The 26831-nt window shown below is 34.6% G+C and overlaps 1 protein-coding gene across 3 annotated transcripts; it reads left to right on the top strand.

Annotated features, from left to right (window-relative positions):
- The first annotated feature begins 850 nt into the window (after positions 1 to 850).
- Positions 851 to 23973, top strand: SPON2 (spondin 2). Of its 3 annotated transcripts, none has more exons than XM_013178169.3 (7): positions 851 to 997; positions 17623 to 17686; positions 18499 to 18724; positions 19099 to 19322; positions 19597 to 19788; positions 20846 to 21020; positions 23218 to 23973. In XM_013178169.3, exons 3-7 carry the CDS (start codon positions 18502 to 18504, stop codon positions 23394 to 23396), a joined length of 993 nt encoding a protein of 330 aa, XP_013033623.2. In that variant the 5' UTR covers positions 851 to 997; positions 17623 to 17686; positions 18499 to 18501; the 3' UTR covers positions 23397 to 23973. The 3 variants fall into 3 exon arrangements, with proteins under 3 accessions (XP_013033623.2, XP_013033628.2, XP_013033607.2); XM_013178174.3 differs by lacking the exon at positions 851 to 997 and adding an exon at positions 13118 to 13194; XM_013178153.3 differs by lacking the exon at positions 851 to 997 and having other exon boundaries at positions 17093 to 17686.
- The last annotated feature ends 2858 nt before the right edge of the window (positions 23974 to 26831 follow it).

Below are 26831 nucleotides of genomic sequence, written 5' to 3'. Positions count from 1 at the left end.
GTCTGTCATTCCAAAGTAAGTGCCTCTTAAAACCAGATGCTCCCTCCGTAATGTTTGATGTGTGTTTATAATGGTTGGACAAAGGAGATATTACATCTTTTGTTACCACTAAGTACCAAGGTCAAATTTGGTAAATAAGCAATTATTTCAGAGTTTTAATTATATATGAAATCATTCTGTTTAATTCCTGCAGAAATGTTTCTGCCTCTGGAAGGATTTTCTAGAAGGTAGCATTTTAAAATTAGCCATCTCTTTTCATGTGTGCAGACACACATTTAAAATATACTTTATTTCTAACCTTGTAAATATTAGGAACATAATTCAGATCTTCTCTGGTTTGGCTGAGGGTGGACTGCAAACTTAATAAGATGCATGTGGATGTTTTCACAGTATAGCATAATGAAACTTTGACAGAGATGTTTCTTCTCTAGAATATTAATCAGTGGAATTGCAAGATATTTTAATATAGGACGCACTGTGATTTTACTCTATCTAAATAAAACTTCTTGACCTTTCATTATTTAAATTATTTTTTTTACTAAGTCTTATGACTTTATTTTTCTACTTCCTTATTTATTATTTAATATGTGATTTCATCCCATTCCATTCAAATTGGTAAACTAACCTTGTAACACTGAACACGTGCCAGTATACAGTTAAGAGCTGTGATTAAGGCTGTTTATCTGTGGTTCATTCTTTTCCATTTTCCACCCCAGTGTTTGTAGTATTTTGTTTTGACAAGCTTTTAAAATTTATTTTCTTTCGTGTGTTTTAATTAGGAAAAAATGCTACAAAAGGAATCTTGCATTTGAGAAAAGAAAGGCAGAAACCTTCCCTCCCCTTATTTTCAGAACTTCCCTACTTTTTTCCCAGTTATTTGCACTTTTCAAATCAACTTTTTGTTCAGTCTCACAGAACTCCCACTTTTGGTGGATTTCTGACTGTCTGATGCTGTTCCATTAATCCCAGGAGGAATGGATTCATGATCAGAGCAGAGGTGAGGAGTTGAAAGTTCATGGAAGATGAATGTTCTGATATTATTCCATGATTTATAGTGTGGATATTGCTGCTATACAAAGGGAATAGATGGTATAGATGCATATATTTTCAAAAGAATTAAATAGCTGATTTTTTCCTTAGTGGGAGCTGAAATTCTGCTTGTATCTCTGTATGACAGACTCATTCAAGCTTTCTCGGTGAAAAGAAGACTGATCAGAAAAGCACAGTACAACGGGAGAAAAAGAAAATGAACATTTTCAAAATTAGTTAAAAGGTTTTTTTTTTTATTCTTTTGTTGAATTTGGTCCATTAACAATAGCTTAACTATGTAACTTAAAGTGTACTTTTTCTCTTCTGAAAGTTCTTTGCTAGATGAGAAATCATGTTTAATTCTCTTCCTGTCTAAATTTTCCATTTTCTATTTAGGAGGTGATAAGTTTGGGGCCATAGTGGCTGTTACTGTTCCTTTCTATGCCCTTTGAGAGCTCAAACTATGAAATGAAGCCAAAGCTGCAGCTGCAGCAGCAAATATGCACTTTTTAAATGAGAAACATCTTGCTGATTTCTCCCTCCCTTCAGTAAATTTGTGCATAAGATGAAGAATAACACATCATGTAACAATTAGGCCAAAATCTATTAACATTTCAGTTTGTAGAAATGAAGTTAAATACAGGTATAACAGCTTTTTCATGTATTTGTTATTGTTGTTGTTGTATAAACTATTGCACATATACCACTGTATGTGCCGTTCTTCATTCAGAAGAAAAAATACCTTCTTACGTCTTTTCTGTAAAGGTTTTTACTCTTCGTTTTTATATGAATATTTTAAATTGGTAGCAATTTTATATACATCCATCACATTGGTATAAAATTTTGCTACATTTCATATAATAATTTTATATAAACAAAGCTTAGATTCAGTGTGTTATCATAACATTTGTTATTTTCCTGTCATGTCAGCTTCATGTACTTCTCCAGTTTGATTAATTCTAACAGTTGTCCATTGGAGGGGTAATGGTTTATTGTGTGTAGAAATTCCACAATACCCTATTTTTCTTTGACAGCTGTATTTATTCCAACGAGCTAATTAATGGGAATCCCAGTTGCTAAGATGATTTTCTGATGTGTTGACAAAACCCAATGGAACAGCTGACAACTACACACTGTGCTTTCAGGAAGAAAAAAATGGTTTGTTTTCTTTTTTTCCTCCCCTGCTCTTCAGGTATAGAATCCAAGGATTGTCTATTTGAGAGAACAATGAATACAGCCAAATCTTTCAGTTTCACTTAAAAATATATTTTTTTTTTTTGGTAATATTTTCTTCTTAAAATTTGTCTATAATATGGCTATAAAAGGGAAAAAAAGAAAAAACATTTGAAGCTAAAATAATCATATTCTACTGTGGTTCTTTTTTAGCTATCTGAGCTACTTCCCACAGTGGATTAAACAATGTGATTATAGTGATTAATTTTCTTTCATAGTCTCCTTTATACAGCACTCTGTGATCTGATACATAGAAATCTTTCATCTAGCAGTTAAAGGCAAGACATAACTATGGCTGCAAGCAGAAGACAAATATTTAAACTTGCAATTAAATGCAACTTTTAAGAGCAGGATGAACTTGACCTTATTTTTGAGCATCTCACTACATTGAGAGCAATTAATAATTGACAGTTCTCATAGAAAGTGACAAATTGATCATAATTTAGAATCTTGAAATCAAAATTGGATGCCTTTGAAAAAAAAATTCTTTAGGTCAGTCAAAAATTAAGACTGACAATACTAATTTATGGTAAAAAGAAAAAAAAAAAAGTCCCAATATGAGATAGCAAGAAATTCTTTGGTCCATGTTTCCATGTTGTTTAGGAGTTGGATAATATAATCACAGTGGATTTTTCTGGTTTTAACTGTCTGAATGTACAAAGAGCTGTTCAAATAACACATGAGTACAAGCAGAAGATAAAACATTTTGAAATGAAGGATAACATTAGGGAGGCAGTCTGGTTTAGCAATTAGTGCATGGATTCACAAGTCAGAAATTCTACATTCTATTCCCATATCTGACATTGATTAGCAAGTCACATTAGGACTTATTATCAAAAGTCAGATATGCAGCTGATCATCTAATTAAGATCATCATGCTATTAGCATAACTGCATTTGCAAATCATGCATGCAGAGCTTTAGCCTTTGTTTAACCTTGATCTGTGATATGAAAGCAATCTGTGTTACAGACTTATACAACCCTCTTATTTTACAATTTGAGCAGCTCAGTTTTTAATATATTTAATCTCATCAGATTCTGTCAAACTGGGTAATATTACTTATCCCCTTTTTAAGAAATTGGAAATGCAGCACAGAAATATGAGGTTTGAATTTCAAAAGATGATTAACCATTTAAAGATGCAGATAACCAATTAATGGCATTTTCTTGTCCCAAAGAAGATCACATCCTTAACTCCTATATTTATTTTAAAGACTTTTTCAGTGCCTAAAGTGCTTTAGAATTTGGTTCTGCATCTTGTGAGGTCTAAGTTCGGTTGGAAATTATGTCCACATTAGCAAGTAGCAGAGACCAATAGAAGTAGATTAATAAAACGAAATAGTCAGTACTAAGGATCTAGCATTCACATGTTTTAGGGGGCCTTAATGCTGGGTTAGTTTTAGTCTTATCCTGTGGACTGAATGTGATAGTGGGTTCTGTGGACCCAAAGCTCACCTTCTGGTTACTTCCATTCCAAAATTCAGTTTGCATGGGGCTCCAAGGCCAGTCCATAATATGAATGAAAGCATGGTAAATGGGAATGATCAGGAAATTTGCTTCAGAAGATCACACCCAAGGTAAAATATTGACATAGACTTTCTCTGTGATTACTAGAACCAAAGCCACCTATCAATTATATTAAGTAATTGAATTTCTCTCTGCAAAGCTGGAGAATATTGATGTCCTGACCTGAAAAGTTTGTATTGGCATGTTTGGTCATCTAAAAGGTATGGTAAGATTGCTTTGTAGTAGCTCACTGAGAAGCTGGGTAGAAACAGTTAAAACTAACTTGAGAAGGGATATACTTGATTTATGGAATGTTAGCCAAATAACAAAACAAATATTTAGCTCCTGTCCAACTTTGAAAATAGTGCTGCATTCTGGGAGTATTTTAGTAAATATTCCAAATCTTTCTTGGCCAAGTTTATGAGAGAAAGCACTAATTTTCCATCCACTGAACTACTTTCTCATTTTCATAAATTTTCCACCTGATGAGAAAATGAAAGAAGAAATATCTTATTTTAATATATCTAAGTATATAGAAAAAAAAAATGAAAGGCTTTTATGACATGAAATGCACTTTCATACAATAAAAGAAATTAAAAGAGAGAGAAAAATTTTAATGAACAAATATGATCAGCCGGGTAAAAATCCCCTGGATTTGCTAAATCCACTAGCTACTGTTTCATTCTTTTAAATTAATTATTTTTTTCACTCTTACATATTCTCTTTCTCTATATATGATGAACATACGAAAGGCACTCTGTGAACTGATATTCCTAACATAAATGTTCCATTTTTTTTCCAAAATATGAAATTAACTTCTTTTATCATTGTACATATAAAAAAACACCTGTTCATGTGATATCCAAAGATGTCTGTGATTTTCTATGCTGTCTAGATTTCCTCCTTTTTTTTCTCATGTTTTGGTTACACTGAAAAAATAAATACATTTGAGCATTACTCAAGAGAGATCAGCGAAAGAATGCTGGAAATAAGAGAAGGTACATCATTCCTCTAAAAGCCTTTTCATACCCTGAAATATTACATCAGGGTGAAAAAGAAAAGGATATAAACAACAGATACTGAAAACAAGTGAATGAATTGAATAGGGTCAGAGGTTAGTACCTCAAAAAGAAAAATCTACATGGATTTTAGACCAAAATTACTTCTTTGTATCTGGATTTTTTATTTTATTTTATTTTATTTTATTTTATTTTATTTTATTTTATTTTATTTTATTTTATTTTATTTTATTTTATTTTATTATTTTTTATTTTTTCTCTTCCCCTAGGACCTCAGTTATGAGGTAATTATATTGGGTTTCCAGAATTTCTTTTCTTTTTTTTTTTTTTTCCAAGTTCCTTGGTGAAAATCTGTCTTAATCCACATCCTTTCTCTGTCTTTGTCTCTGAGTGAAAGCTTACAGTCTTGATGACTTGTATAGAATACTATGGATAACTCAAGACAGTCTTATATCGCTCTAGAAAAGCAAGCTACTTCTAGAGATTTTCCAGATGTTACTGTCTGAAGGATTTGTGGTGTGTCTCTTCAGAGGCTCTTTGTCAAATGGATAAAATAAAGGAGATAGATTTTTTTAAAGTATATGACCCTTTTCTCTCAGTACTATACACACAGAACACCTCAGACATCCTTTTAGTACTATTGTACTTATTAATATTGTACTTATAACTTATTTCCATTTACATTATTAGCATTATATATATTACCCTAATTTATGAACTGAGTTTTTGAAATCTGACAAAGCCAAAGAATCCTGCTGAAGAGCTCAAAAAAAACCCCTCAGATATGGTTATGGGAGAGTCATTCACATTTCCAAAGGGGTTCACTTAATTCTTGTCTATTTTCTCCCCTAATATCCAGCAGGGGTAAATCCCAGAGGCTGTCCTTGCTTCAGGTGAGAACTTCAATTCACAGTATGTCACCTTCCTACAAAAACCTACATTCTGTAATAGACTTCTCTTTCACCGAGTATTCCTGCAGCAGAAACTTTCTGATGTTATGCTTTGCTTTTCATCTGCACAGATTCATCTGCACGGTGGTGTTTTGTTTCTTTTTTTTTAAATCTTAGGAGACACTCAGATGCCATGACAACAGTTAGCAGTATTAGAAGCTGGACAGATAATTATTTAACATTATAGAGAGTTACTGCAGGGGTGAGACAAAGAGATGGACACATTTTAATTATTTTTGTAACACCTACCCATTTGCTCTTTTCTGGATTCTGCCTAATATGAATATATTCATATTGTCCTCATTCTGGACTATGCTATTTTAATCCAGACTTGGGAATATGAGTGTAAACCTAAAACATTCTGGCTCATGTATCTGGATCTTCTCTCCCCAGAAACCAGGGCCTAAGGAGAGTTGATGAGTCCAGGTCTCACCCAGGTCTTATCTGAGGTAGGAAAATGGCCAGGGTGCATTTCTGAATTCAGAAGCTGGGAAAACCCTTGCAGGGACTGCAGAGTACCTCCTGTTTCTGCTCCTTGTCTTCATGACAGATGCCAAGATGGTGTTTTGTTCATTGTTTAGCCTCCATTTTCCGTTGTTTTGTTTTCAAAGGGTGTGACAGAGCAGCAGCGAGAAGGGCTGCTTCTGCTTTTTCCTGGCTGTGGTAGCCTGGGTCAGGTGGACAGAGGGTGGGAGAGGAGATTACAGTGTCTGCATGCAGACTGGAAGACTCCTGAGAAAGCACATGGCTTGCTTGTAGCAAAGGAGCAGATCTACAGCCAAGCCTCAGAGGTCAAGGAGAGGATACATTCCTAGAGACCCAGAGGGAGACTGTGTGAAGGCTGCTGCAACCCATGAAGGCAGCGAGAATTGCTGGACTCCAGAGCATCTGGAAGGAGAGACTCGTTCTAAAAGGAAATAGAAAACGGGGAAGATTTGTTTTCAAAACTTTTATTTAGTCTGCATCATCCAGAGGATCTGCATTTGCTTGATTTTAAGGGGTTGTCTGTGCTCAAACAAAACACAAAGATTAGAACCACTTTAGTGTCTTAGGGCATGCTCATTCTGCAGATAAGATTGGTTAGTACTACCTCAAGGCTCAGACTTCCTCAGAATCACATCATAACCTCATAAACGCAAATGTTTAGATATAAGCTTTCTGAGATGGAGGCCCCCTCTTCCTTATTTGGAAAAGACTATAGAAATATTAGTAAATTATCCCTGGGGTAATTTATTTGGCCAGTCCTGCTGGTAGCAGAAGATGAATAGCTACTATAATGGACTAGATACCATGGAAAAATAAGCTTGCTGTTCAAAATCTTGAAGCTGATCTAATCTGTGATGACAGCTAGGCTCTGGTTAGTACAAGAGATCTAAGAGCATACTCTAATACTGTTTTCTTTTTTCCTCAGTCTTTGCATGCATTTCCATCTGTAGATGCTAAAATCAAACAATTAAGTTCTCCAAAAAAGCATCTATCATACAATCCACACCACAAAGTGTTTTTTCCATTCTGTTTATCAGATCATTAATTTATAAAATCTGTGGTTCGACATTACAAATTCAAGGACTTATGAGCCCCCATGCAGTGGGCCAAGTTCTCTGCTGTCCTATATCCTCAGACAATGCTACCATGGTCCAGTAAAATGAATGCCTAAGTTACTGGATGAAATTATCAACAAAAAACATTGATCCCTCTGTGAACTGTGCATAAAGCATTACACTCAAACTTTCTTTTTTAAATCCTTCCCTTCGTGTTTTGGGGTAACTGACAGTGTTACTGAACATGAACTGAATCTAGATGTCACAGGCTTTGTAGAAGCATTGCAACCTACATTCAAATTGTACAATTCTTATAAAAGAATTAAAGTTGCACCATACTTTGCTTTGTTACTATCTGTTGTACTACACCAGCTAGCTGAGATGACAAGGGATCGGTGTTAGAAAGTAATGGTTGGCAAAAATTTTAATACTTATCGTCTGATTTGACATATTTGATAGGACATTTTTGAAGGATCCAACAAAGAAAGTGTGTAAATAATTTGATCCTGTGAAATTACGGGATTTCTGTGATAATGGTTTGGGGGTTGTGTGTAATATGTCTAGACTTATCTTCATAAATGACTATGCAATTCACTGTAGATTTTATGAACTATTGTCTTCAGAAATACAAATTTATTTTATTTTACTGTGGTGGGGAAAAGGCAGGTCAAGCCATTCCTGTCACCATTGTAAGTATTGCAAAGGTAGCTTCTCATGCTAAGAATAAGAAAAGATCCTCTCACCTGCAGATGCAAGGACATGACTGTATGTATTTATATCAGTTTTTATAACACTAGAATAACAATTAAAGGAAAAATATTGATATTGTCGCTGGGGATGATCCAAAATTTGGCAGATTTATGCTTCTGCAAATTCTTTCACTGTCGGCATCTCAGTATCTCTATTTTATTCACAAGTAGTAAAAGAGTAAGGCTGCTTACACAATCTAATTTGCCAAAAGTAACTTAGCCAAGAGAACTGTCAAAATCACTATTAAGATAAAGACATCTGTGTCTGAATTAGAACAGCAGGGAAGGCAAATGCTGATGTAGCTTCTGAAATAGTGAACATGAAAAGTAGGAGATATAAACATGAAAGAAATGTGTTAAACGGAGTATTGGTAGTGACTACCAAAAGCTTGTTAAAAGGAAAAGTCCTAGAGAAAGACTTCAGGACTTCCAGAAAAGGCAGAGCATCCACACCTGGAAAAAGGTAAAATTCTTTTTCTTTATGTCATACTACATAGTACTACAAACATATAGTATTTGAGGAAAGAGTGTATCCTTGTCAAATTTGATGACAATACCAAATCAGTGGGGTAACTGACAAGACAAACAGCAAATCTGCTCTCCAGGTAGAGCTTCATAATCTTGAGGAGAAGATCAACATCAAAAAGTTCAACAAGGAGTCCACAGTTCTGCCCCTGGGGCATGGCATAACTCATACATCAGCTCAGGATGGGAACCAACAGGCTGAATGGAAGCACTGCTGAAAAGAACCTGGGGATTATTTTGGACCCCAAGCTGAATGAGAGCAAGCAGCACTTTCTCATCACGAATAAAGCAAAATACTGGGCTACAACAGGATTTGCTAGGCCGGCGGACTGAGGGGTGTTGTTACACCCTGTACTAAACACTGGAAGGTCACACAGATTATTATATTCAGTTCTGAGGTTCCCAAATCAGGAAGGATGCCGAGAGACAGGAAAGGGTCTAACAGAGGCCTATCAAGACAAGTCAGACTAAAGTACGTGACATATGGGGAGAGCTGAGGGAGCTCAGACTAAACTGAGCTTGTTTAGTCTAGTGAAGAGGAAGTTAAGGGCAATCTAATACCCTACAAAAACTTGAAAGGTTTTTCCCATCAAAGACAACAAAACGCAAATTCTTATTGATAGTGACAGACGAGGTAGTAAGGTTGCACCTTGGGAAATTCAGATTGCTCAGGAGGAAGAACTGCTTCGCAAGGAACAACATTATAGTTGGTCAGCCAGGTGAAGGAAATCTTCACCCTTGGTGCTTTTAAAGACTCAGACAGACAAAACTGACTTGACCTAGTTGGGGTACAGCCCAGCTTTGAGTAAGAGGTTGGACAAGAGACAGCCAGAGGTCCCTTCCAACTGGTGTTTCTAGGATTCCGTGAAATAAAATGATTAAATATTTTTGATTAAATTGATTCATTAAATATCAAGTAATGTCCACAAAACATTTAGGAATACATTCTTGTACTTACCACATAGGTTTGCTGAGTCAAAACAATCACTAAAGAACATGATTTTACCTTCTATATACATCCAAGATTAGTGTTTAGTTTGCACTGCTTTTCTGAGCATTCATTACTAAATACGAGGCCTATTATTTAGATGACTAAATCAACACTATTAAATTTCCAATTTTAACTGGTCTGCCTTTTTCTATTATAGTAATTCTAGAGACAGCTAGGAATGTGTCATATTATAATGGTCATATAGGCCTATTACTGTCCATATAGCAAACTAAAGGTGAGAAAGGGAAGAATGTAAATTATTACTGAAGTCTTTACCCAGTTCTATGCTTATTTACCCCTCAGTTTTATTAAACTGTAGCACTTTCATGTAATATATATATATATATATTTGCTTCTAATAATGCATTCAATTCATAATTATAAAAATGTCATCCAAGCAGCTGCTAGAACAGTTTCCCAGTACATGTAAGTGACAATATATTCAGTAAACTACATTGTAGCTTTGAAGAACAGGTTAGGACAAGAAGTGAAGAATAATATCCTTTCTTAATGGAATCTGCAAACAGAATTCAGGGTGGTTAATTAAAATGCTGTCTGGCCAATGGCTTTTCTATTGACAAAAGAAATTACAATATGAGTTTTACATATTTTAAAATAATAGGTCAGATTCTGATTATATTCATGCTGGCATAATCATAGGGTGTTTGTGTTGATGCTTATTCATATTTATACCAGTGCTTTAGAATTAAAAATCCATTCAAGCATTTCTAGCAATACAGTGCTTCCTAGAATGATACTTTGCACTGATTTAGTTTTAGAAGTAAAAGAAGTAAACAAGCAGCACAGCTTCCCAAAATATAAATTGATACCAATTTATCCTTTATTTGTAGTTAATGCAGAATATAATGGAGAAAATTTACATTCTCTTTGTTGAGGTCACTTTTTCATTGTAATAACTGATAAATAAAATTCACACTCAGGCACTTATGATTATTAATAATGCAGGGGTCTGAAACAGCAGTAAAAATTACAAGGAATTATATAACCCATTATATAAAGAGCAGTTTTCTTCAATTTCAAAATAACAAACTTTCTAAAAAATTAATTTCACTTTCCACAATACTGGCCAAAATAATCATTTAGAAAAAAAAATAAATCTTACTTTTCATGTTTCCCTTACTTTTGTTGAGAATCAAAGAGTGAATAGAGCAGTTTATTTAATTCATTATTTCTGGATAATAGCAAGTTTTTTGTTGTGGACAAGGAGCCTAGCCTGTGGTCAGAAACAAAAATCTACGTAATAGTCTTGCTTGTGCTGTCCTTTACTACCCTTAAGGCTTTTTGTGCTCTTATATATTCCATAAAATCTTTTTTTTTCTGCTGTCAGAGCTGTTAGGTTTGTTGAAAGCTTCTTCCTGTACATTGGGTCATATTTATAAACAAGTTATAAAACAGTTATTTATATATGCAGCATCATGTCTTTATTATAACTTCCAAATTCCATATGTTTTAAATGAGGATGTATTTGATTCCTTCAACAAAATGGTGGTAGTGTTGTTAATTAAGAGAATCCGTTTGATAGGGGTTGACTTCATAACATGTTTATAAAATGCAGTAAAAAATGCTTTGCAATATTGCTTACTGTGTGGAGGATTACAAAATATGTGAAGTTTCCCATAATAAACTCAGTGGGCATGCTTTTAGTACTCTGCAGTATTATTTGTGTTCCATGCAGAGATTCTCAACAAGCACATGAACATCTCTATGGAAGTTGCTGTCATTGATCAATGTGCAGAGATAGTTGCATAGAGTTTTTCTATTCTCAGAACTCAAAATAATACTGTGTTAGCATGGAATTTTTTCGGAGCTAATAGATCCTGTCTCTCAGTCAATTAATTACCTTCGTGTTCACCAGTGCATTCAGCTTTCATATCTCTAGTTTCAGACAGAGATTGGTTGGTGCTAAATCAAGGAGTTCTGCAATGTATTCCATCAAATGCCACAGATGTATTCTGTCTTCCATTGAAATCAACCCTAGGTCACTCTCCTTTACAAGCCTTCGTTTTGCTATTACATACCCAATCACATATGAAAGAAATCACAGATGTGTAGAGAACCTATGAGAGTATTAGATAAGTGATAGTTTTGTGCCATTACCTGAAGTGTTGGAACAAGCTCAGAAAAAATGCCGTAGGACCATAGGATACTTGAGGTTATAAGGCACCTCAGGAGGTCTTTAGTGCAACCTCCAGCTCAAAGCAGGGTCAGCTTTGAGCTCAGATCAGATTACTTAGGGTTTACCCAGTCTCATCTTAAAGCCTCCAAGGAGGCAGACTGCACTGCATCTCTGGGCCAACTGTTCCACTGGTTGACTGTTGTGATGGTCACAAATAGTGGACCTCTTACTGAATGAGTTAGAGCTATGTGCAGAATCTGATATATGAATGACTTTCCACGACAGGTCAATTCATTTTTAACATTATTCACATGACTTAAAAATGCAACTCTTAAAGGTATCATTTAATATATTAGTATATTTAAGGCCTTTAAAAACAAACAAACAACAACAACAACAAAAACAACACAAGAGAAATCAACAAAACTTATGGTGAAGAGTTGCCTTGATAGTGACTACTTTAGAAATTTAATTTGGTGATCTTCTACAGTGTTGCCAGAGGGATAAAAACATGACATTTCTACAAGGCAAAAGAAGCATCAAGCTGGTTTTAGAAAGCCAACATGTATCAGACTGACCATGAGGTATTCTATACAGGCTGTACACCCAATGTAAAAAATGAATAATGGAATGAAGTAATATATTAAGACACTTCTTTTTTATATTGTGTGTGTGCACAATACCACAAAAATAACCTGTCTGGTACTGCAATGAAGCTGTAGTACACTATATATTAGATTCTCTTCAAAGGAATATTTTGTTTGAGTTTGAGGTTTTCTTGAAAATATCAAAAGTAAATTTAAAAGCAGGGATTCCCACAAGTGTCTGAGTCAGGTCTACAAGGTTAACATCTTCTAAATATTCAGCTTGTTTCAGAGTTCTGCTAAGTCATGTGTACTGGACAGTCCAGTGAGCTAATGCTGCTGCTGCAGGCACTCCACAGATTAGCACAGGGCTCTGAAAGCTGGCCCTCATCCCCCAGCTCAGAATACCAGCCTGATGAACAGGTCAAAGAAGCTGTTTTTCTGCTCAGATCTGTGGAGTTTTGGAGGATGGAAAAATAGCAAATTAGGCTTTTCAGTACTAAAAGTGACTTAAATATAGATGACAGATGAATGCTGGAGCTGTTTCTTACTGAGCAGTGTCACCATGGTCAATAAAGCTAGAATTTTTCCTTATCTTGGTCTGAATTCTCAATGAGCCCTGAATTAAAAAACAAACAAATAAAGCAAACCAAGAAGCAACACAAAACCAATACCCAACACCCTTGTAATGGGAATTTGTAAACTCAAAATACAAGGTGCAGCAGGTTGAACTACCAGCAGGCTGAACCTTGATTATAGCCATCAGTGGGAACATTTAATGAAGTCCACCTGCTTTTAGATTCAGTAACAGATAAAGATACCTGAATCAGTTACTTACGTGGGCTAGGTGTCTGGCCAATGGAGAGCCTAATAATACAGTTAGTGGAGACAAGAGAGCTGCTCATTGGTTATACATTTGGTCAAATATAGGTATGTATTAAAGGGTGAGCTGAACAGTTCTCTAGATTATATTGACTATAATGATTATAACTCCATTATACATAGTGGTAATTTACATATCTAGATCATATGCATACACATATTTAACTGCCTTAGTCTGCAAACTAAATCCTTATCCCAAAAGCTAAGTTGAAATTCAAAGTTGCCTTAACTACCATTGCAACATCCAGTATTGGGAATGCTTTGTTCTCCTATATAAGTATTGTATTTTATAAAGTCTTCCAAATCAACACCATAACTTCTTCATGGTACAATATTTTGCTGCTTACCACTCTGATATTCAGATTTTACAATTTAGAGGGTTTTGACTGAATGTAAACCTTTTGGCATTTTTGAGTGCCCATAATTGTATGTGTATCCATGGTAACTGCAGGAGAGAAAGTATGGTTGTTTAATCCTTGTTAAGTAATACAATGTTATGTTTTTCTTGGTACACAAAGAGATGCTAGTTATTCAGAAGCATATTAAACAGCCTGCACATATCAAAGTTGTACATATACTACTTACCAGCAAAATGGAAATTGTTTTAGTAAGGTTTTAATGTAAGATAATATTTTAGGAATAGAGAAACAAAATTTCTGGAGCTTCTGTTCTGAATAAAGGTGGGCAAGCTAACTTCAGATCAGTCATTTTAGTCAAATCTCCTTTCTCTTAATCTTACAGGTTAATTGAAAAGTCATAACTAATCATGCCAATCTCATTGCTTACCAGGGAAAGAGCTAAATTATTCTGTGGCTAATCAAAATGGAATTTACACCCTTTTAATGCACTGTATTCCTGTGTAATAGCCTAAACGTGTTCATATAAATGTTTTCATATAGTGTAAATGATGCAAGAATCAACATGATACTAAATGTACTGCTCTATCTTTAAGCAGAGTTCTTTTTTCTTGTTTTATTATTTTAGGTTAGCAAAAATACAGAATATTTTAGAAACAGTTATGACTGTTATTTGAAAAAACACAACATTTTTGTTTTATACTTTCCACCTTTCACCCTTTGAATCTTGGTAAAGCCTGCAGAAAATGTAAGACTGTTTTCTTATTGACAAGAAACAGCAAGAGTTGCACACAGACACAAACAAAATTAAATACAAGGCACAGTTCAGCACTGATGTTTAAGTAAAATAAACCTTGTCTGCCTTAAGCATTCAGGGTCCATAGAGGTATGCATATGGATGGAAAATAGGTGTACCTGAAAACACACAGACTTGAAAAAATATGTATATATTGCTGTAAAAGAAAAAAAATCCAATTCTATATACAGGCAAAATGGTTTCTAAATGGAAGTTTTTTCCCCCGGTTTTTCATGAGTTTTCATCTGTTTTTAATGGGACATGCACACCAAAGAAGGAATGCAAGCAGAGATTCTGATGCCACAGCAATTTTTTTCTCCAACTACTGGCCCACAGAAATTTGGCATCTGTGGCTTCCCAGCCATGAATGTAATTCATTGAGTGGAAATCTGTTTGTTTTTTGGGGGGAGTTTTTTTTTTTTTTCCAACTATGAGATACTAAATTTGATATTCTGTCCTTCACAATGTCAGAGACTGATTATGCTTAGCACAGTTTCCATTTAAAGTAATAAGATTGGGAGTTAGTATTTTCTGACATTATTAGGTGTGTCTTTTTATTTTTTCCCCTCCTTCAGCCATGAGGGTAGCAGGTGATGAGAGGGGGAAGGGAAGATAATTAAATAAAATTTAAATTTGCTGTACTTTGTCCAACAATTTTACCATGGAAACCAAAAAAAGATAAGAATAAGTTTGTAGGTTCTGAAGATTTTATTCCTCCTGAGAACTCTGTCTCAGCAGAGCACTTATTGTAAATAAGGAATGGTCTACTGTAGGAATGTTAACAAAGAAAACTTCCATTCTGGACCAGGATCTGAGAGAGAGCCTAAGGACTATAATCCAGGTTCCTTCTAAGTACCTTCATACTTTGAGGAAAGAATCCTTCCCCAGTTTTTCAAACTTCAAAGTCCCTAATTCCCACATTGGTAAGGTAGGAAAGTAAAATATCTAGGCTCGTTTTTTTTCCATTGACTGTATATTTAAGCTGAAGAGTCTGATAACCTCAGGAAATGGGAGTAATGGTATTCTAGAAGAAGGATTGACTGATTACGCAAAATTGTAGATCTGGAAGACATCTGAGCAAAGCATCATGAGGTACTATTCTAAGAGAGAATCAAGTACAACTTTTCTCATTTTTGATATTTCTTTGTGTAATCCGTACTTAGAAACCTCAAATGACTTCCCAAGTTCATGACTTCCGACAATTCAGTCTTTCATCAGTTAGTAAGTTTTCCTTATAATATCTGAGCCAAATTATGCTGCCTGCATATATTGTCCTATTCCTGGAGCTATTCATAACATGTAGTCATGGAACTAGAATGGTCTAGTCTGGTGATGTGCCTTTTGGCAGTAATTTCTGTTTGAGAGGAAGAATCTGATCTCCAAAATAATTCTGTGCTGGATGCAGAACTAATTGCTTTGTTCTTCATTTAAGTGTTCTCCTGGAAGTGTCACAGTATGTTTCAATATGTGAATTTAGCTGGATCAGTAATTGTGATGATAAAGATAACCACAGAACCGACTGAAGTTTAAAGATAGTAGTACACAATTATATTTTAACAATTCTATCTGCAACATATTCTAATACTTATGGGACCTTTTTATAGCCTCTAGAAGGCTGCATGAGCGAGAGACATCACCCACTTCTGATATAGGTAGACTCAATTCTCTAAGGAACCTGTGGATCTGGAATTCTGTGCATAGGAGGGCGAGAGCTGGATGTAATTCACATAACATCCTCCAACAAACACTCAAAAAAATGATGTAAAAATATCCACAGTCTCTTTGTTCATTTTCTTAGGGAATTCTGGCTCCTAGAACAGAAGTAATTATGGGAAACATGGATGTTTTCACTGGGAAGAATATAGGACAGAGGAAGAAACCTTGGAAATAGAGGGCACAACCATGTCTAAACAGTTAACCTGCTACAGTGTTCCCAAAATCTATCCAGATATACATGAGTTATTGATATTGGGTGCTGAATCCATGTATATTGAAACTTTCAATAGATTCCATCTTGCCAGGACAACAGGGAAATGAACGTCATTTAGACATCACAGTTTATTTGTATCTTGGCTTTTCTTGCTAATTTACCGTGGGTGGGAGGCAGAAGGGAAGGAGAAATTTCCATTTAAAGTGCCACAAAGCTCAAACTGCTTGGTTGGTAACACCCTCCTGGTGGACAATCACTTATGTCACTTAAGCTATAATCCTATGATGGCCTGGGATTCTCATCTGAAAAATAACATTTTTTTTTCCATATGCTGTACCATCTTATTAGATATCTGTGGAAGTACTTCAGTGACATTCCTCACAATTTCAAAAGAAGACTCTGTGCAAGACTTTCTTCATGGTTCATTGTAAACTTTTGAACTTCCTCTGCTGATCAGCCGCAGTAGCATTTGTTAACCTTATAAGCATGGCACAAAGCCCTTATTTTTCCTACAGGCTTTTTAAAAAGGTTGTAGGGAAAATGATTTAAAATAAATATTAAACATTATTTGTTAATTGGGTCACTGTATTAAGCATAATTCTTCATAGGCAATTTAAATAATTTTAGTGAGTTAAGTATATGTACTGTGTTACAGAAGATGTATGATTTAACTTTAATAATGAGATTTTTATTTGGGGGTTTTTACTCTGAAGACAGCTAAGAAAAATTTCAGAGCTTCCCAAAACCACTCTTTCCAAAGAAACCACAATGTTACAGAGCCCTTTCATCATCCAGCATACGGTACCGTAGAACACAAAAATATACACTGTACTACTTTAAATTAATTCATATTTGCAGGAGACAGTCTGTGTGAGTATGTGCAATTATGAAATGCAACTTTTTTTTCCTCTTGACTTTTTTAGCTGCCTCACCCCTTTTATTTGAACACATGCATATGGTGTGTGAGAGTGAGCAAGCTCTCTGTAAATGTTTGGAAGGAGCATCTGTCAGACAATAAAACTTACAAGAAAACATGCTTCTCATTTAAAGTGTATTCACTAGAACTATTCCAGCGTTGGAATCAGTTCATTTGTATAGCTTAGAGGCATTAATAAGAACAGAGAACTGTAAAGTCACCAGAAAACCCGAATTATTAGTAAGAATCCAAGGTATTTTTTTTAAAGCATTTCGTCTATTCGGCATTACAAGCTTCTGATAGGAACCTGAACCAGTTGACATACAGGAAACCTCTGATAGTCCATCCAAAAAGATTGCAAGTAAGAAGATGGCATGCTTTTTGCAAACCTGGAAAGTCTAAAGATTACAATAATTGTTGGACCAAAGGGACCCTCTTCAGGCATAAATAGCAAGACTCCTACTGTCTTCTCTTGCAGACCAACTCAGCTGCCAGCAAAAGCAGGTGCTCTCCCCCTACCAGTGCTCCAGAGGAAATATTTAGTGAGTATTCACTGCTCTTTTTACAAATTAATATATTATTAGTGTATATTATTAGTGTTTTAGTTATGTTTGTATAGTTCTCTCAAAGGAAAAAAAGCATTTAAAAGTAAGTTTTTAAGGCTTATTTTAAACAATTGCTTGAGTTCAACAGCCTGATGCAATTATCATATTAATTTAAAAACAAAATTTGCACAGCCTATGACAGCAACTTTTAAAAAATATTGTTTTTTAATAACTCTGTAGCTTTAACAATCTGAAGCAATTGCGATGTATTTTTTAATGCACAAGTTATGACAGCAAAGTAATTTATATATATTTGAAATGTATTTGATTTTAAATGTTATGCCATAAAACAGTCTTTGTAGGACACAAATTTAAAATAAATCATTTCTTTTGGCAAAGTAACCTGCAATTTAATCTTTAGAAGAATAAATATACCACTAACGTTTTCCACAGAAACAGTTGCTACTCTAATTAATTCAAGATGTGACTCTAATAAGATTTCAAGAAAATCAGAAACAGATTTTTCTGAGGTAGTACTATGAACAAGGTTAAGATATTTTTATTTTCATTAGAAACACTTGTCCCAGGTAGAGTTACAGATTTGTAGTATATAGCCTGGAAATATCAAATCCGAAAGCATTATAATAATGTTTTTAGAAGCATAACAATTTTAGTGTTTTGGATATATGTTTTCTTTTTGTTATATCTTATGCTCTGTTACATTTTATTAGGTAACTCTTATTCAGTTTTGAGTTTAGAGTGACTAATACGTCTAACTTTTTTTTTTTTTTTTCCTTTTCACGTGGAAGGGAATGGAAAACTTGATGTTTGTCTACTGCTCCAGCAAAATTATCTGGACATTGCTTGTAACAATTCTAGGTTATGCCAGCAGCCTGCCTGTGCGTGATGATTCTATTTGCACAGCAGAGGAACTTGCAAAGTACAGCATAATCTTCACAGGGAAATGGAGCCAGACTGCTTTCCCTAAGCAGTATCCACTTTATAGGCCCCCAGCACAGTGGTCATCAATGCTAGGTAAGTGAATTACATATAGTTTTAAGACCAGATAAATCTCTTGACCACTGTGATTTTTATTTATTTATTTTTTCTTCTCAATAGTAAATTTTAATATAACTAATGTAAAAAGAAAGAAAAGAGCCAAAGTTATTAAGAATGAAAAGCAGAAATTTAAGTATCCACAATGCTTTCAAAAATCTACAACTGTTTTCAATTGACTTCTGTTTTCAATTGGTTACAGCTGAAATAAACAGTGATAAGTCAAATGTTTTAGTGTTCACTCATTTTTATACAATTTTTTTTTTTTTAACCTCAGAAATAAAAGAGAAACTGAAGAAATAGGGACAATCTAAAACAGACTTTTATGTCATGCAATGTATTCACTCAAATAGGTGTTACTCATAGTTCTGACTACAGCATGTGGAAAAAAAATGAATATGCCAGCAATGGTGTACGTGATTTTGCTGAAAAGGGTGAAGCATGGGTATTAATGAAAGAAATAGAAGAAGCTGGAGAGAAAATTCAGAGTGTACATGGAATCTTCTCTGCTCCTGCCATTTCCAGTGGTACAGGACAAACTTCCACTGAATTAGAAGTGCGTTCAAGACATCCCTTAGTAAGTAGATATGCACATATTAATCTTTAAAGGTTTTTTTTTTTTTAATGGTTACTATCACACAAAATTAAATATTTGAGTTCTCATTGGTAGGAATAAAATAATGCAAAAATGTTACTAAAAGAGCATGTCAAATTGCAGGGAGCACTGTATGGGTTCTATAAAGCAGAAGTGTATAAAAGACCATTTCCTTCAAAAATGTTAAGTAATAATTACAATAACTGGGACTGGAATATAAGTGATGCAATCCTGATGGGTTGTTTTCTTTCATTAGGTTTCATTTGTTGTACGAATTGTGCCAAGCCCCGACTGGTTTGTGGGTATTGACAGCCTAAATCTCTGTGAAGGAGACCACTGGATGGAAGAAGTATCAGTAGATCTATTTCCATATGATGCTGGAACAGACAGTGGTTTCACATTTTCCTCCCCAAACTTTGCCACTATTCCACAGGATACAGTTACAGAGGTAGGTGTACATACATAGTTTAGTACCCTGTACTATTTTGAGTCCTCCCTTTAAAAGATAACTATCCTTTAATTACTCAATGGATTCTCTTGTGAAATTGATTTCTGTATTTGAGAGTGCTAACGCGCTCTTTACATGGATTTATTAATAGCTGATAACCCTACTGCTCTTGTTCATTTTCTATACCTTGTTATTTTATTGAGTAAATGTAGATGGATCATAAAAAATTGGCTTACATGTAAAGTTATTTATGTAAAATATGAGCATTTTAACATGGTTTTTAATAATTCTTAAAAATAGAGGAAAATAAAAAGATTCCAAAAAGTCTTGGCATGACTGAAAGTGTCTAAACAGGAAAATTCTAAGTCGAGAATTTTAGGTACTGATTTGGGGAGGAGTTTTCAGTAGAAAGTATTGCTGAAACCTGAAACTGCAACATTTGAGGGAAAGGAGCTAATGGAAAGCAGAAACTTTCTTCATTGCTACTGCAGTGACCCCACTTCCAGTCTTCTTTTCTTGCTTTTTGCTTTTGTCATTTATGGGTGGTGGGAAACAGAGCATCTTGACTCAAAGGTTTTGAATACTATAAACATTCAGTCAGTCCTTTCCTTAAGGTCAGTTCTTCTAAAGCCAAATGCTGTGCTAATGAGCAGTGAGAAAAAGAACAGGGAAGCTGGAAAACAATCCGTCTGGCCTCCTATACCCACATAACAGCTGCTACAGCATACCTAATACTATTATTTAATAATCTTGTATTTTATCTTGTAATAATATCCACTGCTTCCCATCAAACCATTCCAAATATATCTCTGTTTTCAGTACCTCCCATTCCAGTCCTCCATCCAAAGGTTGGCACAATTCATTGTGCCCAGTCCCAAAGCATTTTGTGTAAAAAGTCTGGGATTACCGGCAGTAGTCTGGAGAACTGGGATTCAAAGAAACCATTTTAATGCATTTTGCTTGCCAAAAAGAATCAACATGATGTGTAAACATGATTTTCCAGTTATTTCTTACTAGTATGATGTAGTTTCCTTAAGGTTTCCTGTTTATTTCACAGATCACTTGTTCCTCCCCAAGTCACCCAGCAAACTCATTTTATTATCCCAAACTCAAAATTTTGCCACCTATTGCTCAAGTAACAATGGTGAAATTAAAGAAAAACCAGCTGGGTCTTCCTATACCTCATCTTAATCAGCCAGCTAAAAGTAATGAAATATTAGACTCCATCTCAGGTAAGTGATTGGCACTTTGATATGCTCAATTCTGTTATTTCTATTCATTCAGAAAATATGTGGAAATCTGGCGGGTGATGTGGATGAAATAGGTGATTAGGCAGAATATTCTATCTGCATTGCAATAGTTTCCAGACTTACATATGGGAAATAAAACAAGCCAGTTGACATAAAAGAGAATCCCTGAAAAAATAAGGAATGGATTTCATATTTGAGCTGTAGTTCAAAGGGTTGGGTTATATCCACAGTGAGGGTTACTCAAGCCTTAGTATCACTATAGATCAGTGAATTTTATGAGAAATAAACAATATTTGATCAGAGACAAAGTTTCACAAATTATTTGCAAGTTTGAAGTAAGTACTCCCACTTAAATTCTTGCATGATGATGGAAAAAGAGAACTAGTACTGTTGTTTCTGGGTCAGAGGGCTTAGTAGCTATGTGAAATAAGAATTTAAATAATTCAATTGATTTGGACATATTTGTGATAGCAGCAGACATCCTGACAACAAAAACATTGTTCTCTTTTTTCTTTCCTTAAAAATTTACCCGAAAAACTCATTTAGGTAGTGGTGACGTTCAAATATCTGACTCAAGTCAGTCTGAAGGGTAATTTTCCAATCTCCAAAACAAAAAATACTATATCTGTTCCAAGGGAAAGATATCAGTTAGTGTCTACCTTTGGTATTCTCTTTATAATCTTCTAGTGATTTTTAATAAATTGTAAGAGGAATGGTTAAGAATAAGAAGACTGACATCCCAAATACTATTAGAGGGACAGCAATGGGCTAAATCCCCAATGTATTTCCAGAATATCTGCTATGTTCCAAGAAGAGCTTCTCCAGAATAAGTTTAAAGATTGAATGCCACTAGCTTTGTCCTAAAGTCACCTTGTAATCATTAAAATAAAGCTAATTCTCCACACATGATTTATACTTTAATGAGTGCATTTCTCTATCAACTTATGCTTAAATGTATTACTATTAGTAAACAACATATTCAAAGTGAGTGCTTCAAATCACATTTTCAGTCATGTCTTTCCCACAACATCTGAAAGGAACATTTGGCCCTTTTTAGCATTTAAATCTAAAACAATTCATTTAAAGTACAGTATTTAAAAAAAAAAATTAAATCCTACATCCTCATTTTATAATATATTAACCAGTAAACCAGTCTATTCAAAAATGTATTCCTTAAGCAAAAGGACAGATTTAATTATCAGAGATCAAACTGTGTCACTTGTTCCTGCTAGAAGCACGGGTATTGGTGATTACAACAGAAGTAGTGGGTTCCATTGTAATGCCAGAAATTTATACCAGAAGTCACACACTTGATACAGTAAATCTTGAAGCTGGTCTTGTGCACAGTTATTTTACCCACAAATGCTGTAATACACAGATTTGATGCAATTTCCTGTGACAAGCAATATTTTTATTTAACCTGTTAAGGAATAGGCACCTATATTTTTAAGACAGATATTTTCAATGAAAGTATACAATATGAAAAGTACTTTAGAGTTTCTGATTTATTTAGTTCCAGTATTAAATTAAATTAAAACTTTATTGAAAACACATTTAGTATTAGAAGGCTTGTAGTTACAGAATATCTTTATTGGTAAAGGGAACTGTAGCATACATACCGAAAAATATTGAGAAGATTTACTGATTAAAAGATGTGACTTCTGTTACTTCTGAAGCAAATTGGAATTAGAGTTCAATGGAATTTGATATGAACAACTACAGGAACAATATACATCGCCAAAGAAATATATGTATACATAAATAAACTAGATAAAACTTTTAATCCTAGTGTTTTTAGTAAGCTATGCAATGGCAAATGAGTTATAAAATTGACAGTACATGTTTTTTGGAATGTAATCTTTTTAATGCAATTACTTTAAAAATAGTTTTATTTGATGGGAATTCTATATTTTCAATTCAATAAATAATCTGCTGCACTACTGATGTAGTACCTCAGACAGTCTCTGGACTGCAACAATAATAACACCAATGTCCCTGGGTTTAGGAGCTGAAAACAGACTTTTTTATTTATAAGATGACATATGGATTTTATTAATATCACATGTATTTTTGTATAAGAAAGGACACTACTCGGTCATCATTCCTTAATGCTTTGCCAACTATGTATTTGCCTTAAGCACAAATTTCTGTAGTTACCTTTTTATTGTGTATATTGCAGAAACACCGCTGGACTGTGAGGTTTCCCAATGGTCTTCCTGGGGTCTCTGTAGAGGTCCTTGCAGAAAACCAGGGACCAAGACCAGAACTCGTTTCGTACTTCTTCACCCTGCCAATAATGGAACTCCTTGTCCAAATCTGGATGAAGAAACAGGATGTGAACCAGATAATTGTGTCTGAAATAAATAAAAGATAATAATTTAGATAATTTAAAAGTAGGATAAGTTTAACTAAATCTAAACTACATGTCATTCAATGTTCCTTATAATTCAGATATGCTGCGCTACTTTGTGGAAAAGATATTAGACTGGTTCTGAAAGTTGTTGTTTAAAATCAAGATTTTTGGGGGGTTAAATTCTTCAGGTTTAGTATGACAACAGTTCTCGATCATTTACAGACCAGAAAACCCAAATAAATCTTTGTTATAAATATACTGTAAGTTCTTGGAGTACCCTCTAGTGGCAGAAAAGAAGACATTTGGAAAGATTATGCTTCACACATGTAAAAATCTTTCTATCACAAAATCTAAACTGGTAACATTCTTAAATGCTGTAATTTGTTGATTTACAACTATTTATACCTAGAAATTAATTTTTCTCTAAATTATGTTTATTATAATTTATTGGCATTTTTGTCGTCTTTCTAAACATGTTTTACTTGCCTTTCTTCAGAAACTACTTAAGTAAATCAGAGTGACCAGATGTTTGCAGTATGGCTAAGAGAATAGTATGACTGAGTAAACTTGTCTTGAGACTTATGAATACATGAACATGTCTTTTTTTTTTCTCCCCTCAAACATGAGAAGAATACATATCATGAAGACACTCAACCAATAAAATTACTAAAAAAAAAAATCCCAGAAGTTTGGATATTAGTACAAAAGTTCTGAACTTAATCAAAAATGTTAACTGAGATTTAAGACCTGACTGATAGTTGGCAGGTGTCCCCCATGAGAGAGTTGTCTGAAAAATAACTGTTAAAAAGTTATCACTGTTGACCATAACATAAATTACATAATTCTCTTTATATGTGCAGTAAATGTCTTCATGTTCCTTTAAATGTATTTGCTGTTATTTGGGTCATCCTAGCCTTTGGACAGAGAAAACTTAATGAAGTTTTAATATTATCTACGACTGAGGTATACGCAGATCTAACAAAACACAGTATGTCAGAAACTGCTCCAGATGGCAAGTTTTAATGCTCAAATAATTGTTATAAAATGAATGTAACACGTGGCTTATAAAGAGTTGTGGCTACCAACTGGAAAAGAATTTTGAAGTAAGACTGTTCAGTACGTGATATTTATAATCAACCCAGAAACCTTTTACAGCATACTGCAAATCTACAAACACACAGCAAAGATATTGAACAGGAGATGTTGGGTTGCATATGTGTAGGTTCATTTTGGAATATATCAAATATCGCAATCTTTATTATGTACTTAAAGGAACACGCTGTATTCTCTGTAGAGTAGAAACACATAAAAAGTTCTCTATATATTTTTACAGGAGATAAATCTTGCAAAGACCCAAAGAAACTTGAAACTTTATCAGGCTAAACTAAGTTGGTCTTGCAATGCTGATGAATGCACAGTTGTTAGAGCTAAGTATAGGAATTTCTACATCTTACATTCTTCAGATTCCCCCTGTTGCATGTTTTCCAAAATTATTTCAGTATTCTTTTTATTATACTTTCTTTTCTTGATGTTCCCCTGTGCCCATTCTGTAATGGAAATAGTGTTATTACATTATCATTTCCATGTTTTGTGTTTAGTCAATTTCTACATCTTTTCCATTTTTTCTGTCTCCTTTTTATATTATTTTTTCCTCACTTTATGTTTTCTTTTCTGTTAAACTTATTATTGCATATACTTAAATGCTCTCTGAGGACAGAAACTAAATTCAAATTGATTCATCAGCTGCTCATAGGACTAAACTCAAAAAGGGTCTTGGGCAGAACTCAGATGCAAGTCTAAATTATGAATTAGTGAAAACAATCCCACAAAGTTTTGCTGAAGTGCAAGGTATCCTTGAAAGAACCTTCCGAGACCTTCCCTTAACACTAAAGTTTTGCTTTTCCACATGTTCAGAATAACCGAAGGGCTAAGCCCAGCAGAAAAATACCTCCACCTGTAACTGTCTACATGACTCAAATGTAGGATGTCAGCCCTATAGGATATGATTTGAAAGCAGAGTCCCTCATATTCTTGAAGCCAAAAGTTTCCTAAGGAGAAGATGGAGTAGAAAGGGAAGTGAATATGCAAAAGGTCAACACATTTCAGTAAAGTCCAGTTAGTGATAACTTTCCTTTCTATTTTAGTGTTTACATATGAATATTCATTGCAGGTTCCTTCAAACAAAAGTTTCCTACCCATTTAGTTATGTGGATAGGCTTTTTTTATGTAAGCAGTGACTTCAGAAGACGCTGGTAAATATGGAATCCTGTCTGGATGCCCCTGTGGTACTGTAGTATTTGGAGAAGGCCATAAGTATAGTTTCAGATATTCACTTTGCAAATACCAGGGACAGACATTTCTTGGCAAAACTGTGGGTACAGTGAGTTCTAGTGAAGCACATTCTGATGATGGAGCACATTTCTCATAATATACCTTTATTAAACTGATTAATGAGGTATGTGATCCCTGTTTGGCTTTGGGTAGGCCTTTAAAACTTCTACTTTCAGCACAGTCTTGAATTTGTCTTGACAGTTCTGGGACAGCAAAGAAAGTTCTGTCCGACAGTCAGATCTGACAGATCTGACAGATCAGTTCTTCCTTACTCTTCCCTCACATCTATTGTTACAGATGGCTGGCAGCCAAGATACTATGGTACTAAATACATGGAATTTAGGGAAAGAAATATGTAAATTAATTTCTTGATTAAACTAATCTCATAAAACACTTTGCGAAGAAACTTAGAATGGATTTAGAAACACTTTTTTTTTTTTTTTTTCAACGAGAATGTTATGCTGGAATAATCAGCTTTGATGTCAGGATGGACATTCTTACAGCAAAGGAAGACACAGCTAAAGGTAAGTGTAGCAGCAAAACCACTGACTTAAACTGTGGTCCTACAAAAATCACGAATGCCAAATTCAATTCCCATAGGAACTGTGGAATAGGGTACCCCGTTACTGAGAACAGCTTGTCCAAGACTTTAAGGAATTTAAGAACACTTAGCTGTTAACACATGAAAGCTCTTCCTACCAGTAAGTAGGAACACCAGCTGAAGCTGTGTCTACATTTACGCTTTTTTATGGGATGTTGCTTCTCTGCAGACATCTAGAGTAGCACCTTGGCGCTAACTGACTGGGAAATATCAAGGTGATTTTGTAGATAAGTGAGGGTACACGAGAGATCGATGTGATCCATGGTACTGAAAAGTTCTCCTAGGTACTATAGTATAAACGTTAGGTGGACTAAAGGAGAGGGTAGATATTAAGTACTACCAGATAGTACGGAGGGACTGGTGTGTGTGTGTGTATGTGTGAAACAGACTAATTAACTGCAGTTTGAAGCCCTGTTCAAGTTTGCCATGTACATATATCTTCCCACTGTGAGGAGATGGAGAGGGTGAATGTATCAGAGGGGATGAGCGAGCTAACTGACCAAATCGC

This window comes from Anser cygnoides, chromosome 4 (genome assembly GCF_040182565.1).
Source record: "Anser cygnoides isolate HZ-2024a breed goose chromosome 4, Taihu_goose_T2T_genome, whole genome shotgun sequence".
Taxonomy (NCBI): Eukaryota; Metazoa; Chordata; class Aves; order Anseriformes; family Anatidae; genus Anser; species Anser cygnoides.
Note: the sequence above shows the minus strand (reverse complement) of the source record. Positions and strands in the feature narration are given on the sequence as shown.

Bases quoted from the DNA above. Each gene is read 5' to 3' on its own strand.
- SPON2 (XM_013178153.3), top strand. From the start codon at position 17,519: ATGCTTTTTGCAAACCTGGAAAGTCTAAAGATTACAATAATTGTTGGA. The intron at 19,323-19,596 runs GTAAGTAGATAT...TTCTTTCATTAG, and splicing joins TGCGTTCAAGACATCCCTTA to GTTTCATTTGTTGTACGAAT. The intron at 19,789-20,845 runs GTAGGTGTACAT...TTTATTTCACAG, and splicing joins CACAGGATACAGTTACAGAG to ATCACTTGTTCCTCCCCAAG.